Source organism: Oncorhynchus nerka, linkage group LG11, assembly GCF_034236695.1.
Source record: "Oncorhynchus nerka isolate Pitt River linkage group LG11, Oner_Uvic_2.0, whole genome shotgun sequence".
Classification (NCBI taxonomy): domain Eukaryota; kingdom Metazoa; phylum Chordata; class Actinopteri; order Salmoniformes; family Salmonidae; genus Oncorhynchus; species Oncorhynchus nerka.
In genome coordinates, this window is record NC_088406.1 from 35,101,861 (window position 1) to 35,122,228 (window position 20,368).

The 20,368-nt window shown below is 45.7% G+C and overlaps 1 protein-coding gene across 1 annotated transcript; it reads right to left on the reverse strand.

Moving 5' to 3' along the window:
- Positions 1 to 1,030: 1,030 nt before the first annotated feature.
- On the reverse strand, positions 1,031 to 13,944 carry LOC115136753 (dual specificity protein phosphatase 14-like). Its single transcript, XM_029672509.2, has 3 exons — positions 13,653 to 13,944; positions 13,270 to 13,396; positions 1,031 to 3,173 (listed from the first exon to the last, which is right to left on the reverse strand). Exon 3 carries the CDS (start codon positions 3,049 to 3,051, stop codon positions 2,425 to 2,427), a length of 627 nt encoding a protein of 208 aa, XP_029528369.2. The 5' UTR covers positions 3,052 to 3,173; positions 13,270 to 13,396; positions 13,653 to 13,944; the 3' UTR covers positions 1,031 to 2,424.
- Between the last annotated feature and the right edge of the window lie 6,424 nt (positions 13,945 to 20,368).

A 20,368-nucleotide genomic window follows, 5' to 3' on the forward strand; every position in this document is an offset into this window, starting at 1 on the left:
CATGTTTTACAGCAACTTCTTGTTGCTATAGAGAGCCACGTTATAATCATTCCAACCTCACTGTTGGCACGGCTGGATAGCAGGACTTTAACAGGATCTATCAAAAGTGAAAAATGCTGCAATTATTCTAAACTGATTGTCCTGTTCACTACGTCTTTATTCGCCACTGGTCTGAATAATACAACTGACAAACAATGTTTCTTACAAATGAACGTGAGTATCACTATGAATATTACAATGAGTATCTACATGGTCAGTTACAATTAACTGATTAGCTCTCAAACTGATGATGACTTTACCAACACCAAGGATGAATATTGACCATTATCAATCAAATTTAAAAAAATAAGAGTACCCAAAACACACTTCAGCCCAGCTAAAACAAAAAAGGAATCAGGTGCTTGAGTGAGGGACTTGAAAATCTCCCCCAAATTCTTACCGAAACATTCCATATACAAAACATTGAGAACACCTGCTCTTTCCATGACGTAGACTTACCAGGTGAATCCAGGTGAAAGTTATGATCCCTTGTTAAATCCACTTCAATCAGTGTAGATGAAGGGGGGGGGAGAGGTTAAATAACCATTTTTAAGCCTTGAGACTATTGAAACATTGATTGTGTATGAGTTCCATTCAGAGGTTGAATGGGCAAGACAAAAGATTGAAGTGCCTTTGAACGAGGTATGGTAGTAGGTGCCAGGCGTACCGGTTTGTGTCATGAACTGCAACGCTCCTGGGTTTCCCATGTGTCAAGAATGATCCACCACCCAAAGGACGTCCAATTTGACACAACTGTGGGAAGCATCCCTGTGGAATGCTTTCGACACCTTGTAGAGTCCATGCCCCAACGAATTGAGGCTGTTCTGAGGGCAAAAGGCAACTCAATATTAGTTCCTAATGTTTGGTATACTCAGTGTATATATTATATTTTGTATATGCACTAGTGCAGTCACACTGTATCTGGATCCATTGTGTTACTCTGCTTCAGTATTATTCCATATTTACAAGGCAAAGTATAAACTGACAATAATGCATATCAGTCATTTATTTTATTTTGTCATAAATTTCGAACACAAACAGTTACATTAGCTTGTTAATCATTCAATGCCTTAGGGTATGAAACTAAGGGCTCTATTCAATCCGTATCGCTGAAGTTCAGAGTTACAGCGTAATACAAATGTAAAGGCAATGTCCGCAGAGACTGCATTCACGGTAAACGCTGCATAATCGGAAATTACCTTTACATTTCTATTGCACAATCTGTAACGCTTCAGCCATAGATTGAATAGAGCACTAAATTCATGTAAACTTGGCTTTCTGGTTACGCCTGTGACAAGGGCATTGTTCACTTGCTACAGTAATATTCGTATTTTATCTCAAATCTTTTCATGTATAGAGTATAGACTTCTTCCAAACCCCCAAAAAGAGGAAGGTTTATCAATGACAGTACACCAGTTAAGCCCAGGACTGTCTGGTTGTATTCTTTCTAGGACCTCTTTTCACTTAAACATCAATACGAGGCAAAAAGAGGGAAATAGAAACTGTTTCTCCCAAGTCCCTAACACAGTACTGTCTTCCTCTTAACAGAGGGTGGTGACATTCTAAAACAGCATAATATTGTACAATATTAGTACCAGTACAGTATATTCTGCAATACCATCCCCATAGTAAATAGGGACCTTTAAGTGTACACACTCTATTGATTAAAAATGTGTATACACTAACAGCTTTAAATATTAATTGGGCACCATATATTTTATTTTCTTGATTTCAAATATCTCCCAAGAGCATAATTCAATTTGTCAAAACATTTCTGTACAGTTTTAAACTGAGAACAGGACTGCTGCTAGTTCTCACATTAAAGACAACAGCAAAACTGGCACAAAACTATCACATGACTTTACGTCGGGACTTCAGTGAGTCACACCGCTGCCTGTCAGAATTGCTGATTCTAAAGCACCACCTACACCTTCCCAGAATGCTCTTGTTCTTTGGAGTCTGGGGAGTCAGGCTAGACTCCAAAGTCACAGTCTGGGTCTGGCCATTTCAGCTGATCTGGGGTCTGGCTTGGTCGTGGTTCTGTTACTCCTTTGGTCCTGAGGATTCCAGACTTGAGGAGGCCTTGCTCCCTCTCAGAGACAGACAGACTGGGGTTGATGCAGTGTAGTGTAGCATCACCCACCAGTAACCAGTCTGCAGTGTAGTGACTGATTACTAAGACTCCCTACATCCCAATGCATTCATTAATTAAGCTTCACAAAGACAGACAGTCACACGCTTCATCTCACTCTGCATCTCTTGCTGGGGGAACATGCATGAGCTGGCAGCCCTGGAGGACTGGAGGGGAGAAGGACTGGGATGCAACAGAGTCGGTCATCCGCCCTCTGTCTCCTTCCCTCCCATTGGCGAGGCCCCAGCTCTCCTCTACAGGCCCCAGTAGGGTGCCAGATTCCTGCGCTCCCGCTCGTAGACGTCAGGTATCACCCCGTAAGGTGTCTGTACCATTTTCACAGAGTTCCTGCCAAACAGCTTCCTTTCGTAGTCGATGAGCTGACGCCAGAAGCCCCCGTTGGGCCGGATGACTGGCCGGCGGGACTTGACCCAGGCGTGGGCCTCGGCCAGAGACACACGGTGGTACTTCATCAGGTAGGCCAGGCACAGGGAGGCTGAGCGGCTCACCCCTGCAGCGCAATGGACCAACACGGCCCCCCGCTTTCTCCCCACACTGTGGATCTTATCAGCTATGCTGTCAAAGTACAGGGAGAGGGGGGAGTGGGGCATGTCCGCCAGGGGTACCTTTACATACTCCACGTGGGGCCAGTTGAAGTTGGGCAGCTCGATAGTGGCGTTAACCACGCAGGTGATGCCCTTGGACAGCAGCAGGCTGCGGTTGGACGCCACGTTTCCCCGGCTCAGGAAGAGGTTGGGAGTGATCTGGGCGATGCCCCCTAGTAGACTGCTGTTCTCTGTGAGAAGCCTTGGCACGGCCGTAGGCACCACCGAGCTGTGGTGGTGATGGTGGAAAAAGCTGCCTTGACTGCGGGAACCCATTGTAGAAGAGAGTAAGAGTGACAGGAGATTGGTACAGAGAGAGCAGGAGGATGAATAACAGAAAGGTCTTCAGAGGCCTGAGGTCATGTTGGAACAGCAGAACCAGACAGCAGGAGATTTACCTGGAACAACAAAGGCACACATCCCAATTTCAGACCAAATTGGGCATCAGTTTTTTCCATTTAAATATAAAAAATAAAATAAAATATTCAACTGGCAAACATACAGGTAACTGTCAAAATAAAGGAAACACCAACATATAGTGTCTTAATAGGGCATTGTGCCACCACGAGCCGCCAGAACAGCTTCAATGCACTTTGGCATAAATTCTACAAGTGTCTGGAACTCTATTGGAGGGATGCGACACCATTCATCACTTGGTGTTTTGTTGATGATGGAAAAATGCTGTCTCAGGCGCCACTCCAGAATCTCTCATAAGTGTTCAATTGGGTTGAGATCTGGTGACTGAGACGGCCATGGCATATGGTTGACATTTTTATGCTCCTCAAACCATTCAGTGACCATTTGTGCCCTGTGAATGGAGGCATTGTCATCCTATGGGGGCATATCCACGGTAATCAAAATAATGGCCTGCCCTACATGTTTTATACATGGCCCTAAGCATGATGGGATGTTAATTTCTTAATTAACTCAGGAACCACACCTGTGTGGAAGCACCTGCTTTCAATATACTTGGTATCCCTCATTTACTCAAATGTTTCCATTATTTTGGAAGTTGCCTACACAATTAAATCGGATGGTGCCATTAAAGCTATTTGCAATGACTCATCAAATGATGTATATTGATCTTTTTGGATGACCTTGTGCTGTGACAGAACAGTTCTGTGTATGGCAAATGTTGCACCAAGTCATCCATCGCTTTTCCAGGAGAGAGAGATGGGTGTGTGGCCTGCAGTGCCAGTACCAGCCAGGGTCTTTTTACCCCATCAGGGAAGGTATGGTGGTGGGTCAGTGGCTGTAAAACGCCTCGAAGGCATATATAGAGGGGAGCCAGAGAGCCAGATGCCCCATCACAGCACAGGAGAGGCTAACAAGAACAAACTGAACAACACAACAAACTAAAATAATGCACTGGACTGGGGACTTATTCCTGTAATAGGTCACACAGTGGCTTCCAGTAAGTGGAACCAGAATGGTTGTCTGAAATGTGCCAACCTGCTCAATGTGACTCCCTCTCTTCACTGCACTGGAGCTCCAGAGAGAGACAACACTGTTCCCCTGCACAGTAAGTGCTGTTACTGAAGCTACTGTCTTACGGTGCCAATCTAATGTCTCATTCCTGCCGTCCCTCCCCACCCCACATAAGCACCCTCCTTGGACCCACAGCATGCTGAGTCTGTCTCCCCCTTTCTCTCTCTTGTCTCTCCCTGTCTCCCTCTTTCTCTCCCTGTCTCCCTCTGTCTTCCTCTGTTTCTCCCGGTCTTCCTCTGTCTTTCCCTGTCTTCCTCTGTTTCTCCCTGTCTTCCTCTGTCTTTCCCTGTCTTCCTCTGTTTCTCCCTGTCTTCCTCTGTTTCTCCCTGTCTTCCTCTGTCTCTCCCTGTCTCCCTCTGTCTTCCTCTTTCTCTCCCTGTCTTCCTCTGTCTTCTCCTTTCTCTCCCTGTCTCCCTCTTTCTCTCCCTGTCTCCCTCTTTCTTCCTCTGTTTCTCCCTGTCTTCCTCTGTCTTTCCCTGTCTTCCTCTGTCTCTCCCTGTCTCCCTCTGTCTTCCTCTTTCTCTCCATGTCTTCCTCTGTCTTTCCCTGTCTTCCTCTGTCTTTCCCTGTCTTCCTCTGTTTCTCCCTGTCTTCCTCTGTCTCTCCCTGTCTTCCTCTTTCTCTCCCTGTCTCCCTCTTTCTCTCCCTGTCTCCCTCTTTCTCTCCCTGTCTTCCTCGGTCTTTCCCTGTCTTTCCCTGTCTTCCTCTGTTTCTCCCTGTCTTCCTCTGTCTTTCCCTGTCTTCCTCTGTTTCTCCCTGTCTTCCTCTGTTTCTCCCTGTCTTCCTCTGTCTCTCCCTGTCTCCCTCTGTCTTCCTCTTTCTCTCCCTGTCTTCCTCTGTCTTCCCCTGTCTTCTCCTTTCTCTCCCTGTCTCCCTCTTTCTCTCCCTGTCTCCCTCTTTCTTCCTCTGTTTCTCCCTGTCTTCCTCTGTCTTTCCCTGTCTTCCTCTGTCTCTCCCTGTCTCCCTCTGTCTTCCTCTTTCTCTCCATGTCTTCCTCTGTCTTTCCCTGTCTTCCTCTGTCTTTCCCTGTCTTCCTCTGTTTCTCCCTGTCTTCCTCTGTCTCTCCCTGTCTTCCTCTTTCTCTCCCTGTCTCCCTCTTTCTCTCCCTGTCTCCCTCTTTCTCTCCCTGTCTTCCTCGGTCTTTCCCTGTCTTCCCCTGTCTTCCTCTGTTTCTCCCTGTCTTCCTCTGTCTTTCCCTGTCTTCCTCTGTTTCTCCCTGTCTTCCTCTGTTTCTCCCTGTCTTCCTCTGTCTCTCCCTGTCTCCCTCTGTCTTCCTCTTTCTCTCCCTGTCTTCCTCTGTCTTCCCCTGTCTTCTCCTTTCTCTCCCTGTCTCCCTCTTTCTCTCCCTGTCTCCCTCTTTCTTCCTCTGTTTCTCCCTGTCTTCCTCTGTCTTTCCCTGTCTTCCTCTGTCTCTCCCTGTCTCCCTCTGTCTTCCTCTTTCTCTCCATGTCTTCCTCTCTTTCCCTGTCTTCCTCTGTCTTTCCCTGTCTTCCTCTGTTTCTCCCTGTCTTCCTCTGTCTCTCCCTGTCTTCCTCTTTCTCTCCCTGTCTTCCTCTGTTTCTCCCTGTCTTCCTCTGTCTCTCCCTGTCTTCCTCTGTCTCTCCCTGTCTTCCTCTGTCTCTCCCTGTCTCCCTCTGTCTTCCTCTTTCTCTCCCTGTCTTCCTCTGTCTTTCCCTGTCTTTCCCTGTCTTCCCCTGTCTCCCTCTTTCTCTCCCTGTCTCCCTCTTTCTCTCCCTGTCTCCCTCTTTCTCTCCCTGTCTTCCTCGGTCTTTCCCTGTCTTCCCCGGTCTTTCCCCCTGTCTTCTCCTTTCTCTCCTTGTCTCCCTCTTTCTCTCCTGTCTCCCTCTTTCTCTCCCTGTCTCCCTCTTTCTCTCCCTGTCTCCCTCTTTCTCTCCCTGTCTCCCTCTTTCTCTCCCTGTCTCTCTCCCTGTCTTCCTCTGTCTTTCCCTGTCTTTCCCTGTCTTCCCCTGTCTCCCTCTTTCTCTCCCTGTCTCCCTCTTTCTCTCCCTGTCTCCCTCTTTCTCTCCCTGTCTTCCTCGGTCTTTCCCTGTCTTCCCCTGTCTTTCCCTGTCTTCTCCTTTCTCTCCTTGTCTCCCTCTTTCTCTCCCTGTCTCCCTCTTTCTCTCCCTGTCTCCCTCTTTCTCTCCCTGTCTCCCTCTTTCTCTCCCTGTCTCCCTCTTTCTCTCCCTGTCTCTCTCCCTGTCTTCCTCTGTTTCTCCCTGTCTTTCCCTGTCTTACCCTGTCTTTCCCTGTCTCCCTCTTTCTCTCCCTGTCTCCCTCTTTCTCTCCCTGTCTCCCTCTTTCTCTCCCTGTCTCTCCCTGTCTCCCTCTGTCTCTCCCTGTCTCCCTCTGTCTCTCCCTGTCTCTCCCTGTCTCCCTCTGTCTCTCCCTGTCTCCCTCTGTCTCTCCCTGTCTCCCTCTGTCTCTCCCTGTCTCCCTCTGTCTCTCCCTGTCTCCCTCTGTCTCTCCCTGTCTCCCTCTTTCTCTCCCTGTCTCCCTCTTTCTCTCCCTGTCTCCCTCTTTCTCTCCCTGTCTCCCTCTGTCTCGCTATGTCTCTCTGTCTCTCCCTGTCTCTCCCTATGTCTCTCCTTATGTCTCTCCCTAGGTCTCTCTATGTCTTCCCCATTCTCTCCCTGTCTCCCTATGTCTCTCCCCGTCGCTCCCTGTCTCTCCCCCTTTCTCTCCCTGTTTCCCTCTGTCTCTCCCTATGTCTTCCACTGTCCCTCCCTGTCTCCCTATATCTCCCCCACCCTATGTCTTCCTGTCTCCCTCTGTCTCTCCTTATCTCCTTCTGTCTCCCTCTGTCTCCCTATGTCTTCCTGTCTCCTTCGGCCTTTCTGTCTCCCTCTGTCTTCCTGTCCCTCCCTGTCTCCCTATGGTGTACACGTGTTATTACTACCTCTGAGGGTTTAGAGCTTGAGGTAGTCACCTCACACAAGTACTTGGGAGTATGGCTACACGGTGCACTGTCCTTCACTCAGCACATATCAAAGCTGCAGGCTAAAGTTAAATCTAGACTTGGTTTCCTCTATCGTAATCACTCCTCTTTCACCCCAGCTGCCAAGCTAACCCTGATTCAGATGACCATCCTACCCATGCTAGATTACGGAGACATCATTTATAGATTGGCAGGTAAGGGTGCTCTCGAGCGGCTAGATGTTCTTTACCATTCGGCATCAGATTTGCCACCAATGCTCCTTGTAGGACACATCACTGCCCTCTATACTCCTCTGTAAACTAGTCATCTCTGTATATACCCACTGGTTGATGCTTATTTATAAAACCCTGTTAGGCCTCACTCCCCCCTATCTGAGATATCTACTGCTGCCCTCATCCTCCACATACAACACCCGTTCTGCCAGTCACATTCTGTTAAAGGTCCCCAAAGCACACACATCCCTGGGTCACTCCTCTTTTCAGTTCACTGCAGCTAGCGACTAGAACGAGCTGCAACAAACACTCAAACTGGACAGTTTTATCTCAATCTCTTCATTCAAAGACTCAATCATGGACACTCTTACTGACAGTTTTGGCTGCTTTCTGTGATGTATTGTTGTCTCTACCTTCTTGTCCTTTGTTCTGTTGACTGTACCCAATAATGTTTGTACCATGTTTTGTGCTGCTACCATGTGTTGCTACCATGTTGTTGTCATGTTGTGTTGCTAACATGCTGTGTTGTCATGTGTTGCTGCCTTGCTATGTTGTTGTCGAAGGTCTCTCTTTATGTAGAATTGTGTTGTCTCTCTTTTCGTGATGTGTGTTTTGTCCTATATTTATATTGTATTTATTTAAAAAAATAAATCCCAGGCCCCTGTCCCCACAAGATGCTTTTTGCCTTTTGGTAGGCCATCATTGTAAATAAGAATTTGTTTTTAACTGACTTGCCTAGTTAAATAAAGGTAAAATAAAAATAGAAAATAAAGTCTCCCTATGTCTTCCTATGTCTCTCCCTGTCTTCCTATGTCTCTCCCTGTCTTCCTATGTCTCTCCCTGTCTTCCTATGTCTCTCCATGTCTTCCTATGTCTCTCCATGTCTTCCTATGTCTCTACCTGTCTTCCTATGTCTCTCCCTGTCTTCCTATGTCTCTCCCTGTCTTCCTATGTCTCTCCCTGTCTTCCTATGTCTCTCCCTGTCTTCCTATGTCTTTCTATGTCTCTCCCTGTCTTCCTATGTCTCTCCCTATGTCTCTCCCTATGTCTCTCCCTGTCTTTCTATGTCTCTCCCTGTCTTCCTATGTCTCTCCCTGTCTTCCTATGTCTCTCCCTGTCTTCCTATGTCTCTCCCTGTCTTTCTATGTCTCTCCCTGTCTTCCTATGTCTCTCCCTATGTCTCTCCCTGTCTTTCTATGTCTCTCCCTGTCTCTCCCTGTCTTTCTATGTCTCTCCCTGTCTTCCTATGTCTCTCCCTATGTCTCTCCCTGTCTTTCTATGTCTCTCCCTGTCTTCCTATGTCTCTCCCTGTCTTTTTCTATGTCTCTCCCTGTCTTTTTCTATGTCTCTCCCTGTCTTTCTATGTCTCTCCCTATGTCTCTCCCTGTATTTCTATGTCTCTCCCTATCTCCGTCTGTCTTCCTGTCTCCCTCTGACTCGGTTGGCCTCCCTCTTCCTTCCTTCCTTTCTCTCCGCCTCTCTGTCTTTCTCTTACTCCCCCTGTTTCTCTCTGACCCTCTATTTCTCCCTCTGTCTCTCTCCCCCTGCCTCCATCTACCATATGGACATTAGTCCTCTGGAGGCAGATACACAACACCAGCTCCTCCAGTTCTCCTACATACAGATCACATCGCTCCAGTCTCTGATGAGTAGGACCCTTCATCCATCTGCATTTAAATTGAAGTTAGTTATCTGGGGGAGCACAGAGCTTAAGGCACTACTTCACACACTGTTGCACCGTCGTGCGCAATCCCATCCACACTAGCCGGGGGAGCTGTCTCTCTCCCTCTCTGCCACAATCTGGTTAACAAGCCACACGGATCAAATCAAACACATTAAATAGGAATTAAATCTGCCGTCTGTGCTGAAAGCACCTGCACACCCCATGTCACCCTCCACCTCAATGGAGGTGGAGGGTGACCTCTATATGTTGGCAATGTGGTTGTTTTTTGAGGCTCTCTCTGTATGACACACACACATATCATAATGCCACTAACCAGGACAGATAGCGCCTGCTGTCTACCAGAGAGCTTAGTTTTAAATGGTAGTAACAGGAATATCCTTCTGCTTTAGTGCACAGCACAGGAATGTCATTCTGCCTGGGGGCTGAGGCTGCATTCCCATCAATGAACCTATATGGCCCAGTTTGGGCAAGTTGTTTGTCTCCCTTATCCCCCTGCCTTCTCTCCCTCCCCAGGACTAATACACATCCTGCTATCCTATTCCCCTCCGATGCTAACTGCATAGAAATCTTCTCAGCCCGGTTCCCGAGCTACCATTCACTCTGGTCTGCACCTTGACTGCTCACACATGCAGTGGTTGCCATGGAATACTTAGGTGCAGCTGACCACAATCTTTCTCACAGTTGCCGCTGGTGATAAAATACCTGCAGTGACAGCAATACTAGGAGCAGTTTATGACTGTGTATAGACAGATAGTGACTGATTCAAAATGATATTTAATGGGAGAAAGTGGACAGGATATGCCAGAGGCGTCATGCCCATAGGGGGCACAGAGGCACGTGTCCCCTCAGATTTGTCCTCTTCTTTTAATTTATTTTATCTTTATGAACAGAAAAAAATGTTGTTTCTCTGTAATACTTCTGTCCACCGAGCAATTTTATGAAGTTGGCTTTAGCTAACCCAGATAGGTTGGGAGATTGAGAACCTTTCAGGCTGTCAATCAAGTTAGAGTAGCTTGCTTGTCTAGCTATCTTATCTGGCATGCCTGCTGGCAAGGCTGGTAGACTTTTGAAGCAATTACTGAATGTACTGAATAAGACTCACATTCCTTTCAATCTTTTACCAGATTTGAGAAGCGATGGAGAGAAGCATAATAAGCACCAGTCTGGAGGATACAAACAGGAGGTATGCTGAGATATGAGGTATGCTTAGATATGAGGTATGCTTAGATATGAGGTATGCTTAGATATGCAGAAAAATACATGTTTTACATAGTATGATATGAGTATGGCTCTAGATTGCAGGAAAAAGCTGTTTCAGGTGTTTGAAGAAGCAAAATGATCAAACCACCCCCTCGGCATGCTTACGTACGTTGTGTGCCCTCAGATTTTTGTGGTACATGACTCCCCTGGGACATACCACATACACCGACTGGCCTGAGATTAATTTTGTGCATCTTTTTTAAGGCTAAATTTAGTCCATAGTCAGAATAAAGGCCAACTGTTTTGCTGCAGTGACCCAAGCCCTGTTTATACCTGCGGTTAACATCCTTCCTTTGTCATGGCCTGATCTTGTCTGTTTACACTTATAAGATCTCATCACAATCAGATCGAAATGCGTCTTTTAATCATCAACACCTGAAGATCAGGACAAAGGCTGCATGTTAGAACTAGGTATAAACAGAGCTCATGTGACCAGCGTGAGGCAGTACCTGCCGGCCAAAAACAGCAGTGCAATGGAGGGAATGAAAAAACAGAAAATAAGCACAAAACTCCTGCCTGGCTCTTCCAAAGTGCTGATGTGCCATGGCACTGGCTTTGCTGACATTCTCTCCCTCCATCCACATGGCTATTTATATCTGGCTTGGCCTGGGCAGAGGGGCTGAGGAGGCAGGGAGTGGAGAAGAGGAGGGAAGGAGACTATGCAGGGGCTATCACAGAGATGAGCCTACTATATGTTGGCAAAGAGATGTCTCTCTGTCAATCGAATCTGCTCTGTCGTTTAATTCTCCAGAAAAATATGTCAGCGGAAAATAGAGCTGAGAGAGGGAGCAGCTTGAGACACATTTACAGGACGCTTATACAAGTGGTTAGCACCTTCCACAGTGTTAACACTAATATCTATCTGTCCATCCGCTTTCGAGGCACATCAGGGCCCGTTCTCACCACACGGGCCTGCCATGTGGCTGGTGCTTGACTTTACTTGGCTCTCCTACATCTGCATTGCAAACACACAGCCCATCACTCAGTGTGCGTTTCAGGGCCTGTCAACACAAGGCCCATCACAGATTCTCTGATGCACATCTCGACTCTCTCTCTCTGCTTGGGGAGATTTCGCGCAGGTCTGGTTCCACCTCCGACAGCACAAATGGGGAATGTGAGCGACATTGCAGAGAAAATGGAGCCTCGTAAATTGGCTCGTCTCCCACACCAAATGTGGACATTCGAAACCAGATCTGAACTGGGCATGTGCAGCTAGCTTAGCAGCACAATGACAATCACACCCGCCGGACAAGACGTGTTTGAAAACACTGAAAATTCCTGAATCAACAAGTGGCTGTCTGAATGGAACAGAAAGGGATGTAAGCAGCAGTGTGCTGTTTTCCCACAACGCAATCCATATTAATTCACCCTCATAGACAGTGTTCCCACAGAGTTACTCTTTATTCTATCGCTAAATGGGAGCTGTGAGAAACTGTACACCTACTCAGAGCCTTCTATGTACAATAAAAGGCTCAGCACTTATACGCTTAGCTGATTCTGATATTTTTTTTAAAGATGATATATTGTTACTTACACCAGATAGATGCATAGAAATGTGTTGTTTCACCGGGTCAGCCATCGATTAGTGAACCTCTTCAGCCTAACTTGAAGTGCTAGATGAGAATCTGGTCTGGTTGGTTATGCATGTTTTCCAGTATATCAGAGATGACACCTCACACTTGAGGTCAGGGTTAGGCTATCTTGGCACCTGTCTGAGCAGAGTACCACCTCCCTGTGACACCATCGACTGGGTGCTGCTCATTCACACCACCAATTTGTCACCTGTCTGTGGAAGCTGCCGTGTAACTGGCTACACAAGGAGTCCAGCCCTGGGGTTTTAAAGTCCCTCTCTCTCCCAGGTTGAGAAGTGGACCCCAGCCACCTGCAGCACCAGCTCATTTAATGACAGGACATTATGGAGGAGTGACCATAAGATAAGGCTATGTTTAAATGTTGTTGTTTTTTGGCCTATGCTGTTTGATTTGTTCAATGTATATCATTTGATCCCTCTCTCTCTCTCTCTAGTCGATACAGACACAAAGAATGAACACATCCGTTGGTTGTTGTGGCAAAATATACAGTATAAATGATATGATAGGTATCACTTTATTTATAATGCATTTGCTAACATGGAGAGCCTTTGTTGCTGCCCTATGGCCAGCTGGCACGATGGGGGTGAGTGAGTGAGTGAGTATTGTACAATCTCCTACTATTTTTATGTCACAGGTATAGTATTACCTGTGATGATCAGACTATGACATTGTACAGTATTAAAAAAGAGGTTGGAGATACATGTAAAAGAGGATACTGTATTTCTTATGGAAGGTTGTTTTATTGAGTAGTCTTCTCCTTTTCATCCCTTCTACTTTCATAGATTGGAAACCTCAACCTGTTACAGTGTGTTTGTGTACGTGCGCGTGTGTGTGCGCGCGCGCAAAGTGAATAGGTGTGCGTGTATGCCATGTGTCGAACAGTATTCCAGTAGACAACAAGAATACAAGGACTTGTGATTTCTGTAATGTCCTGTAAATCACACACTAGTCTATTTGATTGTAGGGCAAACACATTATTCCCCTTTTAGTCACACACCAAATGAGCAGGATATAATAAAATAACTACAAATTATGCAAATGAATTGCGAATATATATAGAGCGATATAGGCTTGATAACATGTTTTGGTCTCTTGACTAATAGGCTACTGTCAGGCTTTGATAAGCAGTATATCCTACCTTCTCTGCTTCCTGTAAGATATTGTAGAAAATCATTCAGAAATACATGCATAGGCTAAATGTAAAATGTAAAAATGCTTTGCATAATATGTTAGTTTTACATAAAATATTATCTTCACAAGAATAAAACCAAATCTAGATATTTGATCTGTAGGCTAGCATAGAGTATAAAACCAACTTACCAAACCACTACTTTGCCTGAGGCGGTGATTTTCCAAGCGCGTTGCTAACACACCACTCCAGGCATGCGGTTGCAGATGATTAAAACTCTGAACATTAAGCAAAGCAGAGAATTCACACAGTCGTAGCCTTGTGGGAAATAAATAGAATATCAATGAATTATTATGTAACAATATCACTAAAATGTCAAAGTGAGCAGAGAGAGAACTCCATGCGAATGAAATGTTTTCAGCCAGCTCTCCAACGTTCGCGCAGCAACTGTGTCGCGCAGGAAAACATTCGGTACTGAAGCAAAAACCTAGGTGGTAGATATGAAGCGCCTCCCCTCTAAACAACGCAGTCGAAGAAGCTGTCAGAGAAGCTAGAAAGAGATGTTTACACTCACCATCTGATCTCGGAGTCGGAGGCATGATTGTGAATTAGGCTACAGTAAGGAAACGTAGAGTTTGGACCACTGAAATGCATGCTTTGGTTGTGGGCATAATGCTGAAATGTTATTCTTGTCTATTGCAAAAACATCCGTTTTTCCATCAGAAATGTCTTCATTGAGATGGGGCAAATGTCCTCACTCAGTCTGATCAGCTTTAGGGGGAAAAACAAAATGGCTGGCTAGTTCCAGATGATTGCCTTTGATACAGGCAGAGATAATCTAGTGCAGTGTAACCTGCAATGGATAGGGTACAATAGGTTGGGAGTACCACACATTATTTTTCATGAAATGGTGGTGAAATCTGACTTGCTACTAGGTAGTCTACAGAACTTCACCTACATTGCATCACATAGCTGGTCACATGGGACATCTCTCCAAAAGGAAGTTCTCTTTGAAAACATAGACAGGAACAACTGCATCTTTAAAAAAATGTCACAGCCACAGGTCAAAGTAGGGCCATGCGTTAAGAGCAACCGAAAGCAATACAATGTTCTGCCATAATCTTTCATGCCTGTGGCTGCCATAGTTGACCGATGTCTACTAATATAACTGCAAGGAAGCATACTTGAACTTGAAACGTTCCAAACCAAGACACAATGCCAGTGTTTGTTGTTTGTCAGAACAGCCAGTGGCCCTCATGGTCGGAGTTTGAAGGAGTCAAAGAAAACAAAGAGAGAAAAGATTAGAGGAAAACCTGATACCTTTAGCAGGAATCAGATCTGTGATGTCTATGTTATATCCCAAATGGCACCCTATTCCCTACATAGTGCACTCCTTTTGACCAGAGTCCTGTGGGTCCTGGTCAAAAGTAGTGCACTACATTAGGAAATGGGTGCCATTTGGAATGCACTCAACCATAGACATCCCAGTTCTATGAATGCTGTTGGACAGTTACCAAGCCCTTGTGAAGGTCTGGCTGGTCTCATTAGGGGATTGAACGAAAGGCTCAGAGAATGAACACAGGATGGAGAATTCCATGCACTACAGTGTACCGCTTGACCTTATTCTGCCTTTGGGTATCCTTTCATTCTTCACATTACATTTGAATTATGTGATTCATGAAACGTAACAACAAACACACAATAACTGCAAGCAATGAGGTACATTTATTTCACAAAGACTGGACTCCATAGGCCTGTTACTATAGGCCCTATCCTGTGAGTAATCTGTTTGATTCCCTTGTAGAGCGGAGCAGACGGAGGCAGCCCAAGCTGTGAGCTGTGCTGAGGCAGTCTGCTGGCTGGGTGAGATGACCGTACATGACCCATGGCACAGCTCAGAGACCAGGCAGAAAAGCTGCCCCTGTAGGGCTTTCCATAAAGCCATTGCGATTTACATTGTCTTCACTACATCCATACACAGCCTATATCAGGGCTGCTGCATGCCAAAGTCTGCGTCCCATGTGGGACCGTAATTCCTATAGAGTTTACTACTTTTGACCAGAGCCTTATTGGTGAAGTAGTGCACTATGTATGGAATAGGGTGCCATTTGGGATGCAGTCAAAGTTAACGTTATTTAAAGAGATCCTGAGGGGGGTTTTATCCTAGCCATAAACCCAAGCATGGTCCCTGCTCTAAGTCACTCCTAATTACCTTCAATGCTGATAATCACCAAAGTCAATCAACTGTGAAACAAACAGTGGTCTACCTGACTGTGCAGCCACAACACAACACAACACTGGTGATTTAGAGCTGGCTGCCTGGCTAGATTGGATGGGCAGGACGGCAAAGAAACAAGGGGGAGGGAGGAGTGGGGAGTGAAAAGCTTTGTACGTCCCAATTTGGGACACACAGGGTGCTGAAAGCTAGTCATACATTGTTCCTCTTTCTATATTGTCATGTTTCATTGAACAGGGCAGGACGAGGTGCAGGAGACAGGTATTAACTCATGCTACATGTCAGTGCTAATCAAAGAATCACAAGAGAAATGCATGGGAAAGGAGATAATTGTGATAGCAGAGCAAATAGTAATGTCTGCCAATAGAATGAAGGAGAAAGAAGCCAGCAGTAAGATTTAATAAGGAGTGTTTGGACAGAGGGGGAGGACAACACTGAAAAAGATAGAGGGAGAGTGACATGGTATGCGTCCCTAATGGAACCCTATTCCTTATTTAGTGCACTATATCAGGGATAGGGTGCCATTGGGGACAGAGACAGAGAGTCACAGAGAGGAAAGCATGTATGAGTGCTGGAGGCTGCAGAGAGGGGGAGAGAGACTCGATTGAGACAGAAATGTCAGATGTGTCACAAGCATTGCGGTGAGATGGTGAGGTGGTTTAATATGGTTCCAGAGCCTTCTGCAATGGAGGCTAAGAATGTACACTCACTGTCACCCCAAAACAACAAGCACCTGCAACCTCATTTCAATGGAGCTGTCTGGTCCAAATGGGTGGGCGGTACCACTACCCGCTACTCAGAGAGGTGCTCAGATGAGTCGTAGGGTTCAGGTTGCACTAGGGCCACAATGACTTGAATCCGGCTGCCTACTGTATATAACAGAGTTTGTTTGTAGCAGACTTGTGGAAGCAAAGCTGTTAAGCATGCACAAGTGACGTCTGTCACACCTGCTGGAGTGTCAAACATTTCACACACAGGCGTCTTTTCACATAACATTGTAGTATGTAACCACGTAAATAATGAAGACTGGTGGGGTATAACTACTAGATAACAATGCAGTTTGTTTCTCTATGGCTTATCAATGGCTCATATAGAGAACCTTGAATCCCACTAATAAATTAAGAACATTAAAACATGGCATGATAGCCAGGTTGAATTGAATCATTTAGGAAGAATGTTGGACGTGATAGCTAACCCATTTTAGTGTCCCAGTGAGAGAGAGCACTACAGAAGAAATAGAAGTGTTATTCCAGAAGCATTGGCAGGAGCTGAGAGAGATCTGCCCCTTAAGAGACGTTAGTACACTCTTAGAAAAAAGCATTATTCGGCTGTCTCCATAGGAGCACCTGTTTTGTTTACAGGTAGAACCCTTTTGGGTTCCATGTAGAAACATCTGTTGAAATGGTTCTACTTGGAACCCAAAAAGGTTCTACCTAGAACCAAAAAGGGTTCTTCAAAGGGTTCTCCTATGGGGACAGCCAAGGAACCCTTTTAGGTTCTACATAGCACCTTTCTTTTCTAAGACTGTACTGCTCTCTCCCAGAACCCTCCATGCCAGGAGGCCCCTTCAGCTGAGTGGCTTTCCCACAAAGAGAGACTTCCAGATGGGTTAAAGTGAGAGAAGAATGGCTTTGGGTATGGGGGTCTGTCAGGGAGCTTCAATGGTTTAGGTGGACATGTCTCTAGACAGCATGGCATCTTTCCACAGAGTTTTACGTCGGTACAGTACAGTCTCTATAGTGGAATTAAAGGCCTGTGTAAAGATGATTTAGTAGGACAAAGTTCAGACAGCACCTGATACTCTGATAATACTATGATATCTGAGAAAATACAGTCTGATCCACCCTGATCCTCTGCTCTGTCACATAGCCTTGCTGCAACACTATCTCAACCAAAAGGGAAGAGCCACTTGCGGATTGTTCTGTCATTTATTTTGGGACTGCCATTGACGCATTATCCTCCTTGGCAGGGAGGTGGTAAGACGAGGCGTGTGGAAAGTGTTTTGTGGTCAGCGATGGAGAGTAGATGTGCTGGACTTGGCTGGCGGTCTAAATTAAGCCCTGGCTGCTGCCATTGATCCCGCAGGCGCCTCCCTCCCTGCATTGCTCCAGCTGTAACCACAGTAAATAGACCTGGGATCGTAAGTGTTTGCATTGGCAACAGAGCAGGAGAGTCTGGGCTCAGCATGGTGTCTCCCTGTCACTGTGACCAGGACTACTCCCACCTCAAACAACACATTTACCTGCTGCTAGCTACTGCAAAGAAAACCATGCAGAACCTGTGATGCCAGAGCATCAAAGAGCTCTAAAGGAGGGAGGTTACAAGCGTCGTTGTTGCTCTTTGTCCTAATAGGATAACAATTTGACTGATTGATAATTAATATGCTTGAAAGTAAATGTCTTCAATAAGCGTGCCACATTGAGTGTAAAACACTGTGTTATGTGTTTAATGGAATGCAGCTGCTTGCTCTTCGGCTTTGGTTACAGACTCAGTTAGTGAGGAGAAACACGGACAGGGATGTGGGGAGAAGTGTGTGTGTGTGGGGGGGGGTCAGTGCTACAGCAGACTCCAATTCTGCTTTGGTTAGTCACGACTCTTTTGCCCAGCAGATGAGCATGAGCAACAGGGCAAGAGAGAACGTGTGTGTGTGTGTGTGTGTGTGTGTGTGTGTGTGTGTGTGTGTGTGTGTGTGTGTGTGTGTGTGTGTGTGTGTGGCTGTGTGGCTGTGCATATACGAGTATGTGGCTATCAACACAGCTCCCCTCATTGCTCCTCCTTCCCCTTAGGCATTCTAGACTTAAACTCTAGAATGCCTGAGACCTGGTTGCCAAGGGAACCCAGCGTGTTGACAATGGCAGACATGTTCACCTCTGTGTTAATCACTGCCTAGTAATAATGGTGGAAAGAGTCCAGGCAGAAGGGAGCAGGGAGGTTTTCCTTTCAGCAGGAACAGAAGCAGGGTTACAGTGCATTCAGAAAGTATTCAGACCCCTTGACTTTTTACACATTTTATTATGTTACAGCCTTATTCTAAAATGTATTTTTTCCCTCATCAATCTACACACAATACCCCATAATGACAAAGAAAAAACGAAAATATCACATTTACATAAGTATACAGACCCTTTACTCAGTACTTTGTTGAAGCACCTTTCGCAGCGATTACAGCCTCGAGTCTTCTTGGGTATGACGCTACAAGCTTGGCACACCTGTATTTGGGGGGTTTCTCCCATTATTCTCTGCAGATCCTCTCAAACTCTATCAGGTTGGATGGGAAGTGTCCTGCACATCTATTTTCAGATCTCTCCAGAGATGTTTGATCAGGTTCAATTCCGGGCTGCCGCCAATAGTGCTTCATCGTAGGGATGGTGCCAGGTTTCCTCCAGATGTGACACTTGGCATTCATACCAAAGAGTTCAATCTTGTTTTCATCAGACCAAAGAACGTTGTTTCTCATGGTCTGAGAGTCCTTTAGGTGCCTTTTGGCAAACCCCAAGTGGGCTGTCATGTGCCTTTTACCTAGGAGTGGCTTCCATCTGTCCACTCTACCATAAAGGCCTAGATTGGTGGAGTGCTGCGGAGATGGTTGTCCTGGAGGGTTCTTCCATCTCCACAGGAACTGGAGCTCAGTCAGAGTGACCATCGGGTTCTTGGTCATCTCACTGACCAAGGCCCTTCTCCCCAGATTGCTCAGTTTGGCCGGGCAGCCAGCTCTAGGAAGAATCTTGGTGGTTCCAAACTTCTTCCATTTAAGAATGATGGAGGCCACTGTGTTCTTGGGGATCTTCATTGCTGCAGACATTTCTTTGGTACCCTTCCCTAGGTCTGTGCCTCGACACAATCCTGTCTTGTAGCTCTCAGGACAATTCCTTCGACCTCATGGCTTGGTTAATGCTCTGACATGCGCTGTCAACTGTGGGACCTTACATAGACAGGTGTGTGCCTTTCCAAATCATGTCAAATCAACTGAATTTACCACAGGTGGACTCTAGTCATGTTGTAGAAACATCTCAAGGATGATCATTGGAAACAGGATGCACCTGAGCTCAATTTCGAGTCTCATTGCTAAGTGTCTGAATACTTGTGTAAATAAGGTATTTCTGTTTTTTATTTTTAATGCATTTTCAAAAATTCTAAAAAGCTGTTTTCACTTCGTCATTATGGGGTATTGTGTATAGATTGATGAGGATTTTTGAAAAAGGGAAGGGGTCTGAATACTTCCCGAATGCACTGTATGTCCCAAATGGCACTCTGTTCCCTAAATAGTGGGATACAATATAGGATTTAGGACCCTAGTGGTCCTGGTTAAATGTAGTATACTATATATAGAATAGTGTGTAATTTGGCACACAGCCTAGGACTCCACTGACCAGAAAAAAAGCCAAGAGTGCTTGTTTATTCAACCAACTGGAAGGAAATATCTCTCTTCCCTTTTCACCGAATAACACTGCAGTTCAAAGCAAAGTTGAAAATCGATACTGAGGAAGACGAGCGATGCTTCAAAACCAAGATGCCCATTTCTTTAGGAGAGCTGTGTTTTTATCCAATGTCTCTTCAGAGTTTACACAATACTTAGGGCTTTGTAAAATGCTTCCTCACTTCAACACTGAGAACTGCACAGAACGAGATCATGTGAGGTGAGACCTGACAGGCACTGAATGATGACTCTGCAAAATATCAGCAAATAAACATTAATTCCTGTGCATGATCCTGAAGAGTCAATTTATCTTATCTTACAGTGTCTTGTGCTTACTGTGTATGCGTACACAACAGAGCTGTGAGTGCTATTCATCCAAATATATGTTTGTCAGATGTATTGCAAGCTATTGATTGATCATATTTCCTTGATGACTGAACATAGGCAGACAGAATTTAACTGATTCATCTAGTAGTTGAGACTACTAGAACAAGGGCACTGATGCCATCCATTTCAATCCATCTCATACACTACATGACCAAACGTATGTGGACACCTGATTGTCGAACATCTCATTCCAAAGCAATGGGCATTAATATGGAGTTGGTCCACCCTTTGCTGCTATAACAGCCTCCAC